At 49.2% G+C, this 22,249-nt stretch overlaps 9 protein-coding genes across 9 annotated transcripts; 5 read left to right on the top strand and 4 right to left on the bottom strand.

Moving 5' to 3' along the window:
* Positions 1-374: 374 nt before the first annotated feature.
* On the bottom strand, positions 375-5,364 carry N7519_008922 (mediator of RNA polymerase II transcription subunit 12; the record flags this gene model as incomplete). Its single annotated transcript, XM_057295695.1, has 7 exons — positions 375-2,766; positions 2,826-3,127; positions 3,179-3,814; positions 3,875-4,079; positions 4,135-4,307; positions 4,349-4,731; positions 4,788-5,364. Coding segments are annotated over 7 exons (4,668 nt in total), but the record flags the coding sequence as incomplete, so codon positions are not given.
* Positions 5,365-6,885: 1,521 nt separating this feature from the next.
* Positions 6,886-7,653, top strand: N7519_008921 (uncharacterized protein; the record flags this gene model as incomplete). Its single annotated transcript, XM_057295694.1, has 8 exons — positions 6,886-6,922; positions 6,970-7,020; positions 7,110-7,141; positions 7,202-7,218; positions 7,276-7,287; positions 7,343-7,440; positions 7,500-7,516; positions 7,573-7,653. The coding sequence occupies 8 exons, from the start codon at positions 6,886-6,888 to the stop codon at positions 7,651-7,653; spliced, it is 345 nt and encodes a 114-aa protein (XP_057143576.1).
* A 277-nt stretch (positions 7,654-7,930) lies between these two features.
* N7519_008920 (translation initiation factor eIF1) lies at positions 7,931-8,973 on the top strand (the record flags this gene model as incomplete). The annotated part of the gene is made up of 6 exons (XM_057295693.1): positions 7,931-7,980; positions 8,039-8,220; positions 8,440-8,514; positions 8,609-8,701; positions 8,760-8,893; positions 8,959-8,973. The coding sequence occupies 6 exons, from the start codon at positions 7,931-7,933 to the stop codon at positions 8,971-8,973; spliced, it is 549 nt and encodes a 182-aa protein (XP_057143575.1).
* Positions 8,974-9,950: 977 nt separating this feature from the next.
* N7519_008919 (uncharacterized protein) lies at positions 9,951-10,733 on the bottom strand (the record flags this gene model as incomplete). The annotated part of the gene is made up of 4 exons (XM_057295692.1): positions 9,951-10,202; positions 10,265-10,412; positions 10,475-10,530; positions 10,629-10,733. 4 exons carry the CDS (start codon positions 10,731-10,733, stop codon positions 9,951-9,953), a joined length of 561 nt encoding a protein of 186 aa, XP_057143574.1.
* Positions 10,734-11,666: 933 nt separating this feature from the next.
* On the top strand, positions 11,667-12,662 carry N7519_008918 (uncharacterized protein; the record flags this gene model as incomplete). The annotated part of the gene is made up of 4 exons (XM_057295691.1): positions 11,667-11,721; positions 11,767-11,878; positions 12,001-12,105; positions 12,167-12,662. 4 exons carry the CDS (start codon positions 11,667-11,669, stop codon positions 12,660-12,662), a joined length of 768 nt encoding a protein of 255 aa, XP_057143573.1.
* A 944-nt stretch (positions 12,663-13,606) lies between these two features.
* On the bottom strand, positions 13,607-16,062 carry rgd1 (putative Rho GTPase activator (Rgd1); the record flags this gene model as incomplete). The annotated part of the gene is made up of 9 exons (XM_057295690.1): positions 13,607-13,718; positions 13,793-13,863; positions 13,923-14,017; positions 14,084-14,227; positions 14,291-14,789; positions 14,839-15,038; positions 15,105-15,711; positions 15,771-15,824; positions 15,895-16,062. The coding sequence occupies 9 exons, from the start codon at positions 16,060-16,062 to the stop codon at positions 13,607-13,609; spliced, it is 1,950 nt and encodes a 649-aa protein (XP_057143572.1).
* Positions 16,063-16,499: 437 nt separating this feature from the next.
* N7519_008916 (transcription factor domain-containing protein) lies at positions 16,500-19,167 on the bottom strand (the record flags this gene model as incomplete). The annotated part of the gene is made up of 7 exons (XM_057295689.1): positions 16,500-16,720; positions 16,789-17,295; positions 17,348-17,613; positions 17,671-18,108; positions 18,160-18,480; positions 18,542-18,648; positions 18,748-19,167. 7 exons carry the CDS (start codon positions 19,165-19,167, stop codon positions 16,500-16,502), a joined length of 2,280 nt encoding a protein of 759 aa, XP_057143571.1.
* Positions 19,168-19,751: 584 nt separating this feature from the next.
* On the top strand, positions 19,752-20,294 carry N7519_008915 (putative quinol monooxygenase; the record flags this gene model as incomplete). The annotated part of the gene is made up of 3 exons (XM_057295688.1): positions 19,752-19,808; positions 19,873-19,985; positions 20,147-20,294. The coding sequence occupies 3 exons, from the start codon at positions 19,752-19,754 to the stop codon at positions 20,292-20,294; spliced, it is 318 nt and encodes a 105-aa protein (XP_057143570.1).
* Positions 20,295-21,060: 766 nt separating this feature from the next.
* racA (putative Rho GTPase Rac) lies at positions 21,061-22,023 on the top strand (the record flags this gene model as incomplete). The annotated part of the gene is made up of 6 exons (XM_057295687.1): positions 21,061-21,093; positions 21,144-21,176; positions 21,252-21,310; positions 21,375-21,555; positions 21,640-21,872; positions 21,957-22,023. The coding sequence occupies 6 exons, from the start codon at positions 21,061-21,063 to the stop codon at positions 22,021-22,023; spliced, it is 606 nt and encodes a 201-aa protein (XP_057143569.1).
* Positions 22,024-22,249: the final 226 nt, after the last annotated feature.

Here is a 22,249-nt window from a genome sequence, read left to right as displayed (position 1 = left end):
GTTTATATGTACAAAATGCTTCTCGATGGTTGCATGCCATAGATACCGAAACCGAATGCCAGTGGGGGATAGTAATGCACGCCGGAAAAAAAAAAGAATAAGAACGCAGAAAAGAAAAGAAAAGAAAATGGCAAATTCCCATATGCAAGCGCTCATGGTTAAATAGATGTAGGTTCGTGAGGATAGAGAGGATATGCTGTGAAGGTAGTAGGAGGTGAAGATGAGAATGAAGAAGTGAGCAAATATGAAGAAGATAACGCTGAGAATAAAAGTGGAGGAATATGACGAGAAAGACGACACATATAAGCGAAGAAGTGTGTAAAGTATGTATAGGAGTGTGACCTCTCCTAAGGAATTAGTGATCAGACTGATCATCAAGCTCTCACACGCCTAGCGTCGAAAAAGCCCAGATTGACAGCTGTATCATTGACGCCCAGGAACGGCGCCGCGTCCTCAAGTAGTTCCCAAGGACGGACTGGATAGGGACCAACAACACGACCGCGGTGTTGAAGACGAAGTCGGTTGGCAATACAGTTCGAGTCTGCCGGTATGGTAGACAGTCCCGGAGTTGCTGCGGCAGACTGCTGCGCTGGGGATGATCCAACAATACCAAATAGACCAGGTGTGGGTGTTGGCGTGGACCCTGATGCTGCCGGAGAGGGGGCTGAGACTTGCTGGGCATTTGCAGGGTATTGGTCGGTCATTGGGCCAAGGAGGTAGAGGAAGCGAGAGTCGTTCTGGAATGGAACGAAGGATGGACATTTCTCCTTCAGAAACCGTGCGCATTGGTGGCGGACTTCGTCTGGGAAGATGTCGATTAACGAGGCGGCCACGTCGAGGGCGTGGGTCTGTAGGAGGATCCCTGGGCAGGGACGGTAGCCTTCAGCCGGGGGCGGATGCGGGAAGTAATCCGCTGCAGGGAATAGACGAAGGACATCTCCGGGAAGGCGCGAGAGTGCAATGCAGAATATTGATGTCAGAAGTCGGAGCTGCTCGTGCAGAGGATTGATCTTGAGAGCTGGTGGCGGTTGGGCGAATGCAGACCGATGGAGGACGATGATCCTCAGCAAAGCAGAGAACCAGAATGCAAGAGCACGCTCGAACTTTGAACGGTCTGTGTTGGCCACACCCTTGGCGAGGGTACTGCTGTGCATAGTGATGATCTTGTGGAGAAGGGAATCCATCTTTTCCACAAGCACTGGAGCGACAGATGGAGCTCCTGAATCAGGGATGCTACTTGCAAGCTCTTCAATAATAGTGAGATACATTTTGGCAGTTTCCAATGATCCCAGCTTGTCAGGCGAATCAGGGATATCACCTATTGGCTCTTCAAGCAGTGGGATGGAGAAAAACTCCTTCTCGGCACGTTCCCGGATTTGGCGGACGGCGTCCGGGCTCATCAGTGCAACCAGGTCAACCCAATGGAGTCTTTGAGCACGACAGTCTGACACGGCAGTTTTGAACATGGCATCAACAATACTGTTTCGGTCTTCAGACCCTGAGTCCGCATGGAATAGAACTTGGAGCTTCAACTGGCAAAATGGGAGTGAGAAATCGTCAGTCATACGGGCAAGCTTTTCGACCTTTGAGAGGACCGAGTTGCTATCGGACTCTGACTCGACGCCCAGCAAAAGGTCAAGCGCTTTCTGGACCATACTCAAAGCGGCTGGGGATTGGTCGATGAGCTTTTGCATGCCATTCCGTGCCGCGCATTCGGGGTGTCGCACAAGAAGGTCACGTAACAACATGACTATAGAGCGCTCCAGCTCGCTATGTCCAGCGGAAGGGCCACCGGCCTTGGAGGATGCGGCGTCGCAAGCAATTTTGAGGGCTTCCTCGGAGTTCTTGTTGAGAAATTCCTGCTGTGCCAACTGGAACCGATAGGACACCAAATCAAAGGATTTGCTATCTTCGTCGCCAGGGACAAGAAGTTGGACAAGGTCAGCAGGCAGCTGGGCTGAATTGGGGACTGTTGCTGGCGTGGAGAGCGTGAGTCTCTTTGCAAGGGCCAGAAAAGCTCTGATAGTAACGCATCCGACACCAATTAGCGGCGGTAGAATTCGCAGCAAGACGGTACGTTCAGGAGATCGCAAATGACCACAGACCCAACGGGCAAGAATGCCATCAAAGTGCTTGGGATGGAAAGACCTGAGCTGTGCAAGGTAACGGCAGGTGTCGTTTGCTGACAGGTTTGGATGGCCATCATCAGACTCCAGATGCTTTATGAGTGTGTTGAAAATCGCATCCAGAGTGGGCTCATCCATGACATTTCCTGATTGCAAAAGCTGATCTAGCTTTTCTCGGAAGAAGGGATCGACGCCACCAAAACCATCTGGAATGTGGTCAGAGACTGGAGACGATGCGGCCATGATTGACTTGTTCTCCATCCGAGAGAGATCCTGGCGAAGAATGGACACAGTGTTGAGTTCACTCGGGATACGCAAACCAAGTTCGATCAGGGAGAATATCAGATCAAGACTTGGCATGCCAACTTTTTTAATTCCGGCGTAGGCGTCAATGAGTCTCCGGAACAGATCAGTTGTGGCGCCAATCACGCAAAGAGAGTCGAAATGGCAGTTTGTGGTATCTGCAACCGAGGCGAGAACGGTGCTATCATCACAACTAGATGCAAACTTCAACACATCTGCTAACATTGAAATGTCGCCAAATGATTCAAGAGCATCACGGACGGTATAAAACTCGCCGGGAGTCAGCGCAGACACCACAGGGGCAATGCCAACCGGATTCGCTTCTCTGTTAGTTGACCTATTGGTGAGTTAGTAAGATAGTTAACAGGCTTAGGAGAGAAAAATTCAAATGCTTACTCTGCGCTCCGGGTGTGTTCCGCAATTGCTCCTCGTAACCACTGGCCAACCTCGGCTTTGACGGCCCAAGGCAGGTCTGACGATAATGAGTCTAAGGACATTGACGCAGAGTCATTGACGCCGAAGATACCGGGCAGACGTCGGCTGATGGTATCTTTCGCGCTATCAATAGCGGCATTCTCTTCTGAAGCAGAGAGCCCAGTGCGAGTCAGCAGGGTACTCCGCAAGTTCCCAACATGTTCTGGAAGACGGGCAACAGGGAGTTGCGCTATCAGTCCGATATCGATTGGCAAGTCCTTCGCCTGCACATCTGTTAGTGACCAGACCGGTTTGGCAAATAAAATCAATCTTACCTTGCGCTCCTCGGCTGAGGTCAATCCATTGGTAACGCCCCGTGCCATAAGCCATTGGAGATAGCGACCCACTGAAAATGTCTGTGACCTGACAAGTTCAGAGACGACATGGTAGATTTGATCCATATTGAGCTTTTGATTATTCTGTCCACGGGATAGAAAAGCCAGTATGTGACTGTCTATATCGACGCCGGACAATTTCCATTTGCGGAGCAGACGAACACCAATGTAAACCCGCCAGAGACCGTGGCGGAAGGGTGTAGAGAGCCATTCCAATAGCTTGGAGACCAAAATAGCCTTGTCATCAAAAGCCTCGAGGTAGCTAAAGGTAGAAGAAAGATCCTGGGCGGAGCGTATGGAGTCGAGAAGTTGTACGATGCGTTGATGCGGTGATCGTTGGGTTGTCTGTTTCGAGTGTCTAGGTCGTTGCACTCGCGCGTTGCGCTCTGCGAGGCTCTGGAAAAGAGCTTTCTCTGCTTCATTGTCCAAATCAAGGGCAGATGACACCTGTTGCTTATAGTTCTCCCAACAAGTTGGGAGTATCATCGAGGATGTATGGTTAAGAACAAGCTTTTTGATGAAGCGAGAAAGACGGTCGATGAGAGGCTGAAGCTGAGTTAATTTGGCTTCAGTTGCCTATTGCTAGTTGTCAGTATTGACCGTAGGCGCAAAGAAGTTAGTGCAAGTTGAACACACCTGTCGCACTTTTTGGAGCAGCAGCTCAGCTAATCGTCGCCCCCTTCGCCGATATCGCATGATACTATTCCAGTATATGCCGAGCATCAAAAGCCAGATTGGTATCGAGCCGATAGAAGCAGCCTCAAAAGATGACAAGAACCATTCAAGGAAATGGTCATGGTCCAGTAAGTTTTCGGAGAATAAACGAGCAGTCAACCCGACTCTAGAGATAAATGTTAGCATGTTGCTCACAACTGACGGTTATCCACAAGACGTACGCATATGTCATCTTCGCCTTCCAATCCGAGGACTTGGGGGCAGCAAATACACCTTCAACAAATTGCTGGACATTCGTTGTCCATTCTCGGACCCATTTCGCCTCTAACCCAACAGCCAAAGCACCGCTGGTGCCTTTTCGTTTGAAGGCACGGATTTCATTCGCACCGACACACTTTGCCAACCAGACAGCACGTGCAACGGGAATCCATTTACCAAGGCACTGGTCCAGTAGGATCTTGCCGCGGATCCCATGGGAATGGTTCGGCTCAGCCTTCGCAGCGGAACAGACGGGTTGGCCAGATCTCGAAGCCACGCCTCGCGCTTGTTGTCGGTGAGCGTAACCCGAGGTGGCGGTTTAAAGGTAGACGGAGCGTGAATAGTGTTGTGGCTTTGTCGTTTCTCTAATGCCGCAGCGAATACGGATGAGAGCATTTGCAACCCTGTGCGATTCTTGAGCTGCGCATATAATGCAGGACGCGCTGTATTTGATTCGTTCTGCGAGACCTGTGTACGGTCATAATACCCTTGTTTCGCGGTTTGCTCGCTCAGGACGTCCTCCGGGTGGTTTCCGGTCCACGGGGTGAAATCGGCGGGTTCTAAAACGTGCGATTAGTCTCGATGTTACAATTCAGGAATCCGGGTGTTCATTTACTGTGATCTTTGTAGACCGGAGCAACGGAAGGGACCTCAATGCGATACGGCGTTGTTTGCACAGCTCCGACTGGGGAGCTTTCCCTCGACCTCACGGCAGCGCTTCCCTCGGGTTCGGCCATAAAATTGTTCATCCAAGGCTGAGCCGGCAACGGAGGTGGAGATGGGGGCTTAGGTCCGGCGCCATCGCTTCTATTCTCATTGCTCGGGGTTTCCGACACGACAGCTTGGAAGGACCAGACCGGACGGCCACGCCACGAGACTGCAGGTCGCGAAATTGCACTTCCGGGAGTACTCCTCGTTTCTCCCACCCCTGCGCCAGTATCTGAAGTACTCGTTCCACTTGGAACATCCAATCTCGGTCGTTTCGGGGGCGGTTCTCTATCTTGCGACTCCGGACCGCCTGCGGTCAGGTCAACGACGGCGGGTTGTCGAATTGGCGGCTGGGGTAGCGAGGCTGGCCTGTCGGGCTGGTCATATTGTGCCAACATCTGCGCATTATCAACTCGTCCGGGACCGCCATTGAAGGTCCGCAGAGGTGGCCCCACGGTTGGCCGCCGGCAGAGGAATGGGGGATCATCTTAGGCTCATGATGTATCCAAAGGAAGGGGTATTCGGGTCATCCAGGCGAAGTATATTTTCGAGGAATTCGAGTCAATGTTTGAGGGATGTAAATGCGCGGAATTAGGGAAGTTAGCGGGTAGGGTGAGCTGACGGGGAACGGGCAACTCGGGTATCTGGGTATCTGGGGATCAAAACACCCTAAATGAAAAGGGAAAAGATGAACGTTGTACAGAGTACAACCTGAGTAGGATATATAATGTACTAAACGTACGGAGTACTGAATGTAAGTCTTAAAGAAAGTTCAAGGATCGACTGTTCACATTGCCACGGGCTTATCATATGATTTGGCGGTACGGAGGTACGGAGGTAATGGGCTGACAATACCTCACCTTTGAACTCAAGTGCTCTCATTTGCCCTTCTACTCTTCCTAATAATCGCAATATCCCGGGTTTATTTAGTCATTCACCGAGTCTTTACATATAATATCTGAACATTTACTGGCATTTACTGACATTTACAGGTCTTCCTATTGCCTACATCTTCCAGAGTCTCTCTTTATCCGTCGGCTCCCGGAAACCTGGTGATATACCTCCTCGGCAAGAAGAACTCTTAGCGCGGAATTATTCTTTGTTCCAATATGGAGTACACCGAAGTACTGGGGGATTCCAATCCATTACCAAACTACCCATGCCCATGGCCTGTTACACCATCGAGAGGTCCAAGAGCGCAACGGGCCGTTCCCATTCTCTCTCGGCATAATCCCCGATACTTTCCAAATGGGCTTATCGGAGTTTGATGAGTCCACATTCTGCGTATCGGGTCCATCGGGTCTTTGCATTTCCAATTTCCAATTGTTTGACTCTGAACCCGTGGCATGTTTGACTCGGGCCTTAATGGGAAATGCCGTCTGAGGTGCAGATCAATGTCAACCTGCATGTTGCATGTCCAAGATTCCAACCACAATGAGGGCTGGAATATGCTAACTGCAAGGGGGAATTAACTGTAAGTTGAAGCCTGCGGAGTCCACTATACCCTACCATTCTATGTAGGAAGTGATGCACAGCCATCACACTGACCTGCAGCACACCCTGATCATTACACAACTGTATGATCTCGGTGGGTTTTTACTCGTATTGTCTTGCTATTGCATTCATAGCCAAGATCCGAACAACTTGTAGTATCATATAAATCACATGTACATCGTGCCTCGACAGGAATTTATCTAGTTGTGCTCAACCTCGAAATATTCCGATCCTACTTGTAGTGTTCTCAACTTGGGAAATCAATAATACATATGTAGCTCCATTCGAGAGATACAGCATATACAGAAGATATGCATAAAAAGAATAAAGAGTACAAAGAGAGAGCAAAAGAGAAAAGAAAAGTAAAGAATCCAAGTTCCTCCAGGTCGGAGACATTCAATCCGGGGTGTTCTCGGAAAGTCTCAGCCCAGACTCTGGCACCGCCTTGGCACGGGGGTGACCTGTTTGATTCCTTCGACCACAACCCATCACCTTTAATATCATATCTCAACATGTCGTCAAAGAAAGATATGCGCAGGGCTGATCTCGGTGAGTGGACTGCTTCAAGTCTTGGTTCAAAGCTAATGTTGAAAAAGCGATCCCCTATGTCGATCCGCCCAAGAGCAGCAGCGATGCCGATATCACCAGTACGCCAGACCTTCGTCGTTTCAGCAATGTTTCAGCAATGGGATACTTTAGTGCGAGGACTATGAAGGCTGATTCAGTTATACAACAGGCACAATGTCAAGCACTATGCCCATGGCGGCCGTAAGTCGTTACCCCGACATCTGACCTTGCGATAACTTGACCCTGACATTGATCTCTTAGATGTTTACTCGGAACCGGTGAGTCGCGCACATTACACAAGCTACGGACAACATTAACGAATATTGCGAACACAGCATGATCGGATGGTAAGAACAAGGCGAGCAGTCAATCTCTTGACCGGGTTATCTGACTCGGAAACAGGGTATCCTTCGTCTTCTCACTTCAGTCCTGGTTGGGTGAATCCCCAGAGCAGAAGAAGACTGCTGCTACACCGGCCTACATGTCGGTTTTCATGTCCTGTTCGTTGCTCTTCATACCCCTCTCGTGTTTGCAGGACTAATCTCATGACATGGTATAGTGATGGCACTCGTCGTCGTATGTATCCTGAACCTACGGAATTGTGGTGCACTCAGCTTAACAAACCATCGCAGACCTATTTCCCTCTCTTCTTGCCTCCGCAGGCTCCTGGGGGTACCACCGGGGCCGCCGCACCGACTCCGCTGGCCTCTTGAACACTCGAACCTTCCTTGATATCCTCCCACATACACGTACCATAATCTCCAAAATATTATCATCTGGACTACGGATTGATTGTTCGCGGGTCAGATTCTGAGTCTGAATTGAGAGACCTCTACCGTTATCTATTATTGTCACGATGTACCAATATCCAACCCGAGGTTTGCCCTTGTGATCAAAGATGAGCAAGTCTGCTTACTGCGGTAATTCCCAAATTATTTCCTAGAATTAAATTGTATATAATTTCCATCTAAGTAGTTGCGCATTATCGCAATGCTCCAGGGCTGCCCAGGTGCCCAGGTGCCCTGGCACCTGCCCAGGTGGTGAGAATCGCTTAGTCACACACCGCCTTCCCCCACAACGTGACTCTTGCCTCAAAAGGCTCTGCCACTTCTTCTCTCCCATTCTTCTACAACCGCATCTCCCTCTCCCAACCACGCACGCACCGATCTTTTACAGAGATATTGAATCTCGCCCTTCGCTCACTTTATCAATACCCATTTTAAACGCCGTTTACTACAAAAAGGCCGAGTTTATGTCCATCGAAAACCTCAAGACCTTCGGTAAGTTCGCCACTTTCCCCTCCTGGGCGCGTATCGGGCTTCACCCCCCACCCATATCCACAGCTATGATCACTATGTATGCGGATGAGACATATGTCTTCCATCATATGTAGTGTCAACGCTGTATATTTCAGCTCTCCCCACCTCTGTTCCACCGACTGTCACGGCGGCGGGGTAGAAATTTGGTACTGAGCTGAGGCTGACATGTGCATCTTACAGACCCCTTCGCCGAAGCCGACGAAGATACCGGCGAGACTAAACAGTCTCAGAACTATATCCACATACGGATTCAGCGTACGTCCACTCCCCTATCCTCACCGCCCTGGCTACTCTTGCGACTCGCCGGCGCTAAAAGGGGGGTACATGCTAACCACTTGTTCCACAACAGAACGCAATGGTCGTAAGACTCTGACTACTGTTCAGGGTCTTCCCAAGAAGTTCGACCAGAAGAAGATTCTCAAGGTCATCAAGAAGAAGTTCGGTATGTCTTTTTGTGACCTACGCATTTGTGTCTGGGCCAGATGCTAACTATATCTTAGCTTGCAATGGCACCATCGTCTCTGACACTGAGATGGGCGAGGTGATTCAGCTGCAGGGAGACCAGAGAAAAGATGTCCAGGAGTTCTTGACTGACAAGAAGGAGGGACTCAAGCTTGATGCCAAGACCATCAAGGTATGTTGCTGCCCCAATATCTGCTCTCTATCACCATGGCCATTTTCTAATTTGTCATATTCTAGGTCCACGGGTTCTAATCCCATCACCGACATCATGCCTTGTTCCAGTCCCCTCTTCCCGGTTTATGTTGCCCTGTGAGCGGTGGGATAGGAAGCATCCCTCATCCGCCGGCCGTATACAATGTTGTATACCATACTGGCCTTCACATCGATCGAATGTCTTGCTTTCTCCCCCCATCACTCTGTGCCTGGCGTGTTAGACCTGGGCCCTTCGTCGAAATGACCCGCTACACCTGTGTGCTCCTGCCTATCGTTCCCGCATGATCGGCAGGGAGAGCGGGGTGATTCGACCGCTATTCTAAGGACGGGATTATGACGGAACGAGGAGTTGGTAGATACCCATTATCTGCATAGACAGACAACACTTTTTTTTCTTTTCATGGTTTTGCGTGTGTTTTCCATTCTTTTATCCTTTGAGGAGGGGTTGCCTTTGCCTGTATTGCTCATTACCATTGCATTCCCGTGGTCAATTTGTCAATCTGGCTGATCGAGGAGATCCAGGTTGAAGGGCGTGCTTTTGCTGAACCGTTTTCTCGGTCTCTACCGTCTATTTAATCTTTGTGCTTCTCACTCTTTCGTTGCCCCTCTCTTGGGTATGCAGTCCATTGCTTGGAAACAAGGAAATTGAACTGTCGTCTAGTACTCTCTGCCAGCTGATACAGCAACGTAAAGTAAATTTGAGGTAGAAAACTTGAGCGTAGTTTGAGATGGAATTTCACATTGTGAATCAATCAATACAATTAGATCTATCAAAGATCGCCATGTTAGAAAAGAAAAACATCCCTAGGCCAGGGGTATCAAGTGCAAAGTCCAAAGACTCATAGATAAAGAGTCTTCAACCAAATCAAAATCAAATCCCAAAATGTACAAATCATCCCACCCTGTCTAGTCAAGAACGCTTGTCCAGCTTGTCCAGACAGTGGAAATCAACCTGCAAAATGTCCCGAAACAGAAAAAGAAAAGAAAGACCAGCAACCAGAAAGCAAGTAAGCAAGCTACAGCTCTCCAACAGGAATACGGTCATCAGCAACTCGCATGCGTAAGAAGATGGCCACAGCCCAGTCCCAAAGTTTACGGGTGATGACGAACACGGGCACTTCTGGTTCGTTTTCACGGGTCAGATGTAGCTGCATAAGGAGTGAGGACATGCTTAGGAAGCTCGCCACGGAAACGACTAGTAGCGATGCTGCTGTTTCACGTTTGATGGTTGCATGGTTTTGTGTTGCGTGGTAAACGAAGGTTAAAGACTAGGTGAAGGGTTAGACGCTGTTGTAAGGTATATCGACCATTAGGGGTCAAGGTAACATACAGTTGTTATGGAGATCCAAGCCGGTAAAAGGAGTCGAGGATCAGAGGATGCGCCGGACAGATAAAGAACCCAAGAAGTGATGTATGCAATCAGGCCGTTCGTGGTTAGAAGACGGATCACAACAGCTGGTGGAGTGTAGTTTAGAAGCCTGAGTATACGTATTAGCCTTAGAGACCACAGTGGAGACGTTCAAGGAAGGAGGAAACCGACCATCGAGACATCATGCAATCAGCAAAGAAATAGGAAAGATATGCAGATGCACAGCACTGTCAAGTAGTCAGTATAAAAGTACGCAGTTGGACACCAGCAAGTAGTATATCAAAAAAGATATACACCCCCATATCAAGGCGGCAATATCACATACCCACATAATAGCCAATGCCACCTCCGTCACACGGAACCTCCGCTCAACGTCCCATTCCTGTCCAACACTACCAATAATCGCCGCCGCCCACCCCTCCCGTCCCATACCCGGCCTTATGTGCAGCAACTCGGCAAGGAAGGTAAATGCGCATCGCAAACCCCACCAGGCAGCAGGAAGCGTGCTCAGAGCCCGACATACCAGCAGGGGGATATACCATCTGCGGTCTACTCCGAGGATGACAGCGACCCGCGGGTGCAAGGCTGACGAATGGCCATCGCTGCTGGGTGGGGTATGGGATGTGGAGGAGGTCGGGGAGGGCGGGACAGTCGAAGCAGATGCAGAAGCCACCTCTTTAGCCCGTTGGCTTTGTAGTAGTTCAGGGGAAGTGCTGAGGTAGCTGGGTGGAGGAGCCGATCGCGCGAGATTCAGGTCTGGATCACGGTGTGGATGTTGGTGTGGATAGTCGTGGGGAGTGTATGGTGGAGGAGAGGCATTACGTCGAGGAGGAGCCAGCCTTTATTCTGAGTCGCGGCATATGCGGCCGCCACGCAAGGAATGGAAGAGGTATAGGATAGGCGTTGCGATCGAGTCGTTCGCTCTCGATAAGATTCAAAGTTGGGTTGTTGTCAAGCTGTTTGTGAGTCTCCTAATTGGCAGATATCAGACCCAGTGAGTGGCGGGCGGTGTCTTTTTCCCGGGGGGCAGTTTAATTCTATACGATCAACTGCTTTTTTTTATATATGACAGTAGTAGTAAAGAAACAGCGAGGAAGAGTATAAGCTGTCGCCTCGATAAGAGGGCGCTTCGTTCAAGAATCCGGTTACTTGTTGCTGTCGACCTGCGGAGTGATTCACGTGACTGACAGTTCCGCGGATTTCTGTTTCTTCGGCCAGGAACCACCTTCTCTTACTCAACCCGATTCGCAATGGCGTCTACCTACGATTGCCCGCGGGCACATCCGCTCGAGTTGTACCATCTGGTTCCTTCGTTCAATGTCGGGCCTTCTCCGAGACCTCCCAGCAATGGCGTGGGAGACAAATGAACTTCCGCCCTCCAAGCCAAGTGCAGCCGTCTTTCAAAACTAGAACCCAGGGTATGAGGTTAGCGGATCTGCCAAATGACATTGGCCTATTACCAGGTACCTTTGTCCGACCGCTGTGGAGGGATATGCCTTCGGTTTTCACGGCACCGCGCGATAGGTGGCATATGGAATATACATGGGTTAAGTCCTGGTTGAGCAACTTTGCCAGGTTAGTTCTCCCCGAATCCTTGGAATATTGGGTACGCTCTACCGCCCTAGTGGTGGTTAAGTTGAGCAAGAGCTGCATATACCATATACTTGCAAAGATTATCTTTCCTAACTATATTGCAGTGTGCTCCAATATTGCAAGCGCGAAAACTCCTTTCCTCTCCTTCTAAGCAAGCGGCGCCACTTCGCCGCAAAGCTCCAGGAAGATATGTACAAAGCATTTGCCGAGTAAGCATGCGCCTCTTCCACGTTTACTGTTTGAGCAGGACTAACCGCTATGAATCGTTAGAGGCAACATTGCTGAAATCCGCCAGATCTGCTGCGACGGTCTCGTTAAACAACTAAGCAAAAGTATCGAGCGCCGGCCGAAGAATGAGAAATTGACCTGGAAACTGGTCAAGTACCTACGAAAGCCAAGCACACACTTCACTGGCCTCCGCGTCGTCTCAGACCGCGCGTCATCCATCCCCGATCTCCCGAAATCCGGTATCCGACAAGTTGTCGTGCGTATCACGAGCCGACAGTCTACAACCACAAGTCAGATCCAGAACCCCAGCGGAAAGGAACCCACAGAGGCTACCACCGTTTCCACCAAGGAGCAGGACTGTGTCGAGCACATTGTCATCCAGCATCTCCGCTGGAACGACCAGGATAAGGGCTGGAGAGTCTGGGGCTACGTCAATCCCACCTCATTGCATGAGGCTTACAATAATCCCAGCTTTGCGCCTGGATTGTCAGCCCTCGAGCGTATGCAGATGATCCAGGACTCGATGGGCAAGAAATGATTTGAATCGCATCTCTAGCTGTGATTGGTGTTTCTTTCTTCCAGAATGATATGTTCTGTGCCATTGGACTCTCCGTCATTTGGAGACTGCAGCTGCAAGATCCGCACCAGGAACTCAAATACTTGACGAGACTATATGCCCTGTCAAAGGGTTTTGACACGGTATCCTTTATTTCACCTGTTTGTCTTACTTCTTGTTTAGCAACTCCTCATTTTGGGCCTAACACTGAACAGAGGCTCGGGTCAGCTTCTTTTCTGGTCTGTTCTCTTTCCTTGTCACGGAAACCCCTGATATAGAAGCATTTACACCTCCCATGTACCATAACCACCTGTTTTGATCAAATTCTACCTTTCTTTTGAGCCGTTACTTGTATAAATGAATATCAATGTCTCAGGGTGTCCTAACGATCTACTATATCTTCCCCAATACGTTGTACTCTCAAGTTTAAGCTTTTCTGGCACGATTAGCTTGGCCCCTAGACCTAAAGAATACGCAAAAAGGGAGAGCAGAAAAAAAAGAGCTTGAAGAACAATACATGAGTTAGACAGCCATCCGAACGATTTCCTGGTGTCTCATTGCTGGCAGTATCTTGTACTTTCTACTAATATGATACTGGAAAGGCCAATATTTGCTGCATCTCAACCTGACATCATCAGTAACACGATTATACGTTGCTCATGACCAGGAAAGTCAAAACTAAAAGGACTAAGCAGTATGTATATATACAATCGGAAGGCACAAAGGCACAATATTAATGTGTAGCACAGGTATCACTCCGAGGAAACACCAGAACACAGCAACAAGAGGCACAAATGGATAAGAAAGAGGTTCAAGAGAGCACCTGGAAGCGATGCACCAAAACATTTATACGTAAGTCCATGAACCAGCGCTCATATTCCAAAACAAGAAAGAAGAAACTAGGAACGGGCCGGAGGCGGATTGATCTAGTCATCGTCGAAGATCTGGAATGTGTTATTCAGGATCGTCTCGACGACACGGACCTGCCACCCAGCATCGGCGATGCTGCCACCGGAATTAGCGCCCATGAGGGTTGGTCTATAACGAGGATTAGCGGTCTGTATCTGATGACATCCCTGTTTATATAGGATGTGGAGTGTGCGGGGACATACCCGAAGCAAATGGCTAGATTGCCCGCGTTCATGCGGTTCTGCGTATAGTGTTCTTGGATCTTGTTGAGATGCTGCAATGGACTAGATTAGTATTTGAAAACAAAGTCTAGGTTCTTGTTGGGGATCGTACCAGAATGATAGCGCGGAGGGTAGCATAGTGAGCATCAGGCAGACTGTTAATAAGGGCGTGCATCGAGTCTCGGCGTTGGATGTCATCGTCGATGCCTGCGGTTCCGATGTCAGTATCTCAGTACTGGAGTATCTACTCTACAAGACGTGAACATGACTTACGAGCAGCATCAACAAATTGTTGGTAGAACTGAGTGGTAAACAGAGGTTCAGGTAGGTCCCTGAAGAATTGCTTCGCAAGTCCTGCAACGCTGTTGACATCATGGTAGAAATTTTCCGGGTTTGTGAAGTCAACTTGCGACGAGTCTGTTCATTTGAGAGCAGGTTAGCAAGCTGGCTATATTTCCCCAAGTGTCTGATCAAGCTTACCATTATCAAACAGGGCTTTCATATGACTGATATGATTGGCACTACCCGAAAGTCGATAGATGCCCTCCATATCCAGACCGAACAGTTCAACTGCTTGGAAGCACTGGTACACAATGAACGGAACTGCCGTTCCATCCCGGGCGTACAGGTCGTTCAGTGAAACACCGAATACTGGCTTCAACGGAGGAAGATTCGATTGCAGACTCCTGTCCATTGGGGGAGGTCCTGCCATTGGCAACGGAATCTTGGGTGCGGGTTCCGGAGCAGGCGGTCCTGAGACTGGATAGGGAGGCGTGCCGGCTGGAGGCGGCGTGAAGGACTTCTCCGGAGGATAAGGTGACTGCGGCAATCGGTCACCGCTATGAGGTGGCTGAAGCGCCGGCGAAGAGGTATTATTCGAGGCGAATGCCTGCGGCATGATTGACACGCGCTTATTCTGAGTGCTTGGTTGCGAAGGTGCCGCAGGAGCAGAAGGAGTAGCCCCAGCACCGCCGAGTGTCTAATCATGTTAGTATAGTGAAGCAATCAAGGAACACTGCTGGACCTACAGGGTGGCGCTCATATTTGACCTGTTCTGAAGCCACAGCCCCCGGGTTGCCTTCATGACTTAAAATAAACTCATGGAGATCTTTCTGGTTATCGACTTGGCGAATAACATCGGCAAGGCTCTTAGGTCCTAATGCTCCGTCGGTCTTCAAAGGGTTGACGCAGAGACCTTGGCCCAGAAGCAATTTCTCGTTGAAAGTGGCTGCAAATTATTAGCCGATGAACGATGAACAACACCACCACCTGTGTGGAAAGAAATCGCACATACCGAACTTCTGCTGTTGCAGGGTCAGTCCTGAGTCACACTCAGAGATCAACTGCTGAAGGTTGTGTACAGCCTGAGGCCGGTGGGTAGACAGTAGCTCCTGGCGCGCGGCCTGAGCAGCCTGAACCTTAGATCCATAATCGCTATCCGCGTTCTGGACCTTGCGCAACAACTCCTCCTCGTGCTGCGCCGCAGACTTGTGGCCCTTGAGACCGAACTTTCCACCCTGTTTGTCTCCCGTGCGAACACGATCATACTGTTCCGCCAACGACTCATACTTGGCCTTTGCCTTCTCGGCCAGAGATTCTGCATCGACGACCCTCTTCTCCGCAGCTAAACCCGTCTGTTTCCATTGCTTGCGGCCGCGCTCGATGTTGGCGGCGAGCTCGTGCAGATCATCGGACATCTGGTGGAGGGAGACGGCGAATTGGAGGCCATGGTCGACCATTCGCTCTTGGATTCGGTGGATGTCCTTGTAGCTGGAACTGTATGTTCCTTGTCGGTTCTCGGAGCGTTGCGACGCATCGTTGATCACGCGGGAGAGTTTTCTCAGCCCCTGAGCGTGCTCTTCTTCAAGGGTCCCTCGCTTTTTCAGGAAAGTTGAGAAATCCTAGCGGATACCGTGTCAGCATTTGCGATTGTCATTGGAATCCTTTTGCGACTACTAACCTTGGCGGAGGCCACGCTTTGCTTCAGCCGAGTGAGGAGTGTGGTTATACCGATCTACTCATGATTAATACGATTGCGTCCTTTTCAATATGCACCGGGCGATGCAATGTCTGTTTCCGCTCACATCAGAGTAGATAACTTTGTCCAGGCGGGCTTTCAGCTCGTCTGAGATGGCTTCGTTCGGCTGGGTCTGTTCGCCCCCGTGGCTAGGGGATGAGCGACCGGCGCTCGGCGGAGGCGCATCAGAGAGCGTCGGTATCGCCGTGGATTCGTGTAGGGCTTGATCCGACATGGAAACGGTCTTGACTTGAGTGAATGTCAAGAAAGAGGAGTGAAGTAGAGGGGGGAACGGAAAGCCCCACGGACCACCTCTATTATTATCGGTGGAGCTGGCGGTTAGGAGCCGATCAAAAATGAGGTCAGGAACAGGAAATGCTGCAGCCTGCCTTTTGGAGTTTCACTTGGGCTGAAATGCTGTGAACCTATAGGAATGTCCATAGCCAGGAGGGTCCAGTATGTATTTTGGGGTTAAGACGTAATGGGCGGGTTCAGCCACACAAGTGGATCTTTTGGGCTTCGTTGTCTACGTAGTTGCCCAGGTGTACGTAGTTGTACCTATTTATGTACATTATTCTCTTAGTACACAGTAAAATTCACTTTTATTCTGGTATCGTCGCTGGGAATCAAATATCAACATTTATACAAAAAAGCAGTGGCAGGAATTGGCATCTATAAAACCGGAGGTGCAACGAAAGAGTCCGGAATGCCATCAAAAACCCAATTGAGCGAATCAAATACTTCTGAGAATCCAGATTCGCTGAAAAATGCTCCGCCTTCATCAAACTGAGCTGGTATCATCAGAGATTGATCCTCCAGGGAGCTATCCTGCTGTTGCCGCGTCATGTGCCCTGCCGGACCTAGTATATCTTGGTTCGCTGCTATAGCAGCAGCTATAAGGAGTTTGTTAAAAAATGGGACAAAACAACTAAAAGGGGAGAAAAAAACAAAGAAAACTTACCTTGCATTTCCTCAAGGCTTTTGACCGGTCGGAACCGCTGCCGCCAACGCCAAACCGTATCGTAGACATGGCTCATGCTCATCCGGCAGCGGACTTTAAGTTGTAAAGCATCTTCTTCGGCGGGCTCTAGACTCGTGGCATTCCACATCTGAGCGAGGATATCTGCAAGACGAATAGGGCGGTCGTGGTCCATGACACTGATTCGGCGAATTGCCGAGATCGCACCGTTGAACAGTAGCTTGCCATGGTTGAAATCGATGTGTCGACTGAAGCTGCTCTTCAACAACTTCATAAGAGCAAAAGCGGCCGACACAATCATTTGAAGAATATAGTTGGTGGAGTGGCCGATCAATTCACCTGGCGATGTTTCGAGATCTAGTACTCGACCAAGGAAGGAGGTTGTTGCGAGGAAAAGCTTGATCAGATCGTCGCTTCGTGCATTGGACCCCAAAAACATGAAGTATCGGAAGTGCAATTCTGCCGCACGTAGATGAATCGTGTTGATTGCTTGGTACGAGTGTGAGCGGTGCAAGATTGGAACGAAACGATAACAACTTACCGGAGATTTTTCCGTCAAACTCGACATCCATGTCTCTAAGCTCACTTTCCAAAACCTGCACGACCACGAGCTTTTCGGCACTGATAAAATCCGCAGGCTCGGGTTTACTACTGTATAATGCCTTCGTCACCCGATCGCAGAACTTTTCGATACGTAAGCGAATGGCCAAGTCATCGGGAAGCCGATAGTCGGCATCCCTCAAGGAGGCAGGCTCAAGGGCCCAATCGTATATTGTGCTCGGTGGCTGGCCGTAACCAGTCGCAACACTGCCGAATCTCAATCAGTCTGTGATAAACGGCTATACATCGAGAGGAAATACTCACTTTTGAGCCACGATGTTGCAAATGACCCACGTATGTAGTCGATCCTTTAGAGCTTCACCTTGGACTTCCATGCGGAATGTCGTGAACTCTTCAGCTTGAACCGGACGGTGTAGCCCAAGCTGCATAGCAATCTGCATCATTAGGCCACTGAGCATGAAGGTTGCATCGGTGCGCTGGCTTGTAGTCGGAAGAGGCCATGTACACAGAACACAAAGAGCCTTGACCACCCGATAGTCCTGTGGGACACTGGTTATGGTTGACCAAAGCAGCCTGCTAAATGGCCCAGACAGTGCACTCAAGAGCCCAGGCTCGTATTGAGACCGTCGACTCGCAACACAGATCATAGTCCACGCCAAAAGAGGGCATCGGTTAAGATACACCTCTGGGGGCTTGGGTGGATTCAAGAGAGGGAGAAAGGGGTGGTAATAAGTAAAGTATCTATACAGATGTCAATCACAGAAGCGGGCCAAAGGACTGGAGAGCGCATACTGTTCATATAATCGAAGAACTCGGGCTTTAGAGAGAGTAACATCTTCCAGTCTCCACTGGCCATCATCCTGTGATATAATAGAACCATCCCTTTTCATAGTCAAAGGAGTTGCTATAGATGAGTGGGATTCAACCGGCACTGAGACATGTCGAGACTGGTCAATTGCGGCCGAGTCACGACGAGCAAAGACATCCTCTGAGCAATGGGACATTTCATCACCTCCATGAGGCTCATGAGGCTCTACACCTTGCTCATGATCTGAATTAGGTCCCAGGCGGCGGCGGAGATCTGCAATCTCCTTTTCCATTTCAGCATTGCGCCTGTGAAATGGAGTCAATAAGATGAGAGAATGAGGGAAAAAATCAGACAATAAAGACATACCTTCTTTTAGAGATGCGCTTGAACGACTGTTCGACTTTACAGTCTATCCCAAGCCTGCGACAACGTGAACAAGCCGCAGCTGGCGTTTGAACAATATCACATCTCAGCTATCAAAGTTTGAGACATCAGCGCGATTGTCGAAGACCCGATACGGTCGGGGATTTGGGTAAAATTGCATAGTAATTGGAGATATGCGCATGACTCACCTTTTGCTGCTTACATTCATTACAGGCTTTTCGGCTGCCACCTCGGCGCTTGCCCGTGACAGGCGGAGCCTTCTCCATCTCGCAAGATTCCGAGCTTCTCTGCATGAAATCGATAACCGGGGGTGGCCGGGGTAGAGTGGGGGACCGAAAGTCGCTCGGCGGGATGGAGTAATGTGGCCCATCCGGTGCCAGTATGTTCCGATACCCCAAATCCATTGAGATCAGCCTGCGTTCAGCCGGTATAAAACCCCACGAAAGGTGAACGAGTGCTTGCGGAGTCCATGTGCCGTAAATCGGAGAAATCGGCCCGCTGAAGGGGGATGTGGGGAATCTTTCTGTTGACTGAGGGTGGTGATTTGCGGGAGATTTGCTGCCGAGACGAATCTCGGCGGTTGCTGATTCAGCTATTGCCTGAGGCATTACTTGATGATGTAATCTCTTTCGATCTCCTCCAGAGCTGGGCACCTGTACAGGTGGGCATCCAGCTTGAAGCAATTGACATGTTGTCATATAGGGAATTTGAATCCTTCCATCGAACGCTCTCTAAAGGGCTACGTAGTTAATTGCTACTACTAAGTATTGGAGAGTTCACATTGCATATTGCCTTCCATCAACCAAGTGTATATCAAACTAAACACACAAACATACTTTTATACTCAATTTAAATCAGATAGCTATCATCAAATGAAAGACTAGAGTCGTAGATATCTCAATATATCAAAGCCATAGTTATACAAAATCCATGTACATCTACATGGACTTCATGCCCCACTTGCCATGGACCGAGGTCGATGTGGATTATATGGATTAGTATGGATTATATGATCCGCATTCAATACACATATTTAAACTCTTTAAGCTCCCCGGAGTTATCATTCCACTTTCTGATCTTACCTAGATCTCATTGAATTTTACTTTGCAAAGGTGGGTTCCAAGGATGTTCTATTCCAAGGTTGATGCTACTAGTTACTGTTGCAGGGCTGACAACTCAACCCCAGGTCATCATGTCCGAAATCAACGTTACCGCAGTTTTCACTCCAAAGCCAGAGAAGTTTGAAGAGGTTAGCCCAGCCCCATATTACTTGGTAGTCCGAATATGTGCTAACATATCGTGTCGTCCTCCAGGTATCTACTCTGGTAACCGAAGTCATCAAACGGGTGCAAGAGCACGAACCGGATACACTGCTCTACTACGCATATGAGATCAAGGACAAGAATGAGATTGTGATCGTTGAGAGGTAAGTCAATCATCGAGATATTGATATAGGTCGGCCGTCCCTCCGGGGCTCACTGATATCTCCCCCGCATGGAGAGTGTGCCCGTGCCTCGGCCCAATCTACTTCTCAAAGAGCATCTTTGCCACACTTTCCAAGATTCTGATCAGCTCTGCACAATATAGATATAAAAACCAGGCGGCGATCCAGACCCACGTCAAATCGCCCTATTTCCGAACCTTCTCAGGGAAATTATCCACTTTGTTGACGAAGCCAGCGGAGATCAGGGCAGGTGGGTTCCTGAGTGGTTCGAGGGGCGTATCGCGCATTTAGTTGGTTCTGTTTTGGTTTTTAGAGTGATCGAATAAAGTCCCATATATAGCTGATGTCCCGGGGTGGTTGGGTCGATATAAATAGGACAGTTGATGGACCATGCATATAAGCATACCCCTCCCTGGAGGTTCCCATAATGATTCGATATTGATAGACGCCTTCGCATGTCCTGGCGTCACCCGTGATTCAATTGTCATGCGATTGGTGCATTAGTGATGGCTGACCAACATATATAGGAGGTCTGTGAGGTTTCTAGGAGAAATCTGATCCTATCATATGGAGTCAAGGGAAAGGGATTCTGTCAATATACCTAGGTACACCAACTCCGTACATAATATTCTCTATATCTATTAAGATACACACATTTCAATATTTAGAAATAAGTGGAGACTTTGATGAGACTGATGAGACTTATTTTTTTTTAATTGCACTTCTTTTATAAGAGAAATAATCTATTGACCTTGGCCAAACTAGTCCGATCACCCTATTTTCTTTTTTTCCCTCTCCTGACTTCTTTCTTTTCTTTCCATTTTTATATATCCCATTTTTTGAGGTGAGTCCGTTCCAAATCCCCTTCATTTTCTTTCTCCACATCTCTCCCACCCCCTCTTTTCCCTAGCTCCAGCCTCCCTAGCTTCTTCAAAGTTCCCCTGAAGCTAATAATATTCTGAAGACTTGTTGCCATTGTGTCCTTCCGTTATCGCCCCTTATCGCCAACTCCCAACAGCCCCTGTTGGAATTCGGCTTTGATCTATATTTCTGCGACATGGCGACGGGTCCGGCTACTCAGTCACTGAAGGTGGGATGAATCCGATCTACATGCGCAGCTTTAATTAACAATACTTGCAGTGTGTGGTGACTGGTGATGGAGCAGTTGGCAAAGTTAGTACACATCCCGGCACTCTATCCCTCCCAAATATTGCAATAGATGCTGACATTCAATTCCCTTGCTCCTAGACATGTCTTCTGATCTCGTACACAACAAATGCTTTCCCGGGTGAATACATCCCTACTGTGTTCGTACCCACTGCCCCTCAATGCGAAACCCTGAACCCCGAACGGACATTGATACCATCACAGCTTTGACAACTACACGGCCAGTGTTATGGTTGACGGCCGGCCGATCAGCCTGGGACTGTGGGATACCGCTGGACAAGAGGATTACGATCGCCTGAGACCCTTATCCTACCCGCAAACCGACGTCTTTTTGATCTGCTTCTCCATCGTCAGCCCGCCATCATTCGATAACGTCAAAGCGAAGGTACGAACGGGCCGAGCATACAAGACCTAGAGACCTACCAGGCTTTCCCTATTTCTACGCGACTAACCATTCCCTCGCTTCTAGTGGTTCCCTGAGATCGAACACCACGCCCCTAATGTCCCCATCATCCTTGTCGGTACCAAGCTCGATCTGAGAGACGACCGCGCGACTGTAGAAGCCCTCCGCGCACGCAAGATGGAAACCGTCTCCTACGAACAAGCCCTGGCCGTGGCCAAGGAGATTCGCGCACATAAGTACCTTGAATGTTCCGCGTTGACACAACGCAACCTGAAGAGCGTGTTCGACGAAGCTATCCGGTGCGTTTTTACTCTCCTTTTATTTTCCTTTCCTTGTCCGGACTATTTGCGTATATCAGTTCTTATACTAACTATCTGTCACAGGGCCGTTCTCAATCCCCGTCCCGCTACGAAATCCGGGAGGAAGGCAGTCAAATGCAATCTCTTGTAGAGCACGTATGTTTGGCTCGACTCGTCTCCCCATGTTCTCGTATGCTATAATGAATAATATATAGTTAATACGGCGTCTGGGAAGTTAGAGGCTTTTTTTAATTTCGCCGGCCTCTCAGTGCTGTTTTGTGATGAAATCCATTGACCGTTTTTCCTGGGGATATTTTTCTGCCTTCGCCCTCTTGGCCCTTGTTCATAGTCTGTCCCAATGCATTCGCGACGTTCTT

The sequence above is a fragment of the Penicillium mononematosum genome (assembly GCF_028829835.1).
Source record: "Penicillium mononematosum strain IBT 11891 chromosome Unknown utg000005l:1.0-9366267.0:1.0-9372171.0, whole genome shotgun sequence".
NCBI lineage: Eukaryota > Fungi > Ascomycota > Eurotiomycetes > Eurotiales > Aspergillaceae > Penicillium > Penicillium mononematosum.
Note: the sequence above shows the minus strand (reverse complement) of the source record. Positions and strands in the feature narration are given on the sequence as shown.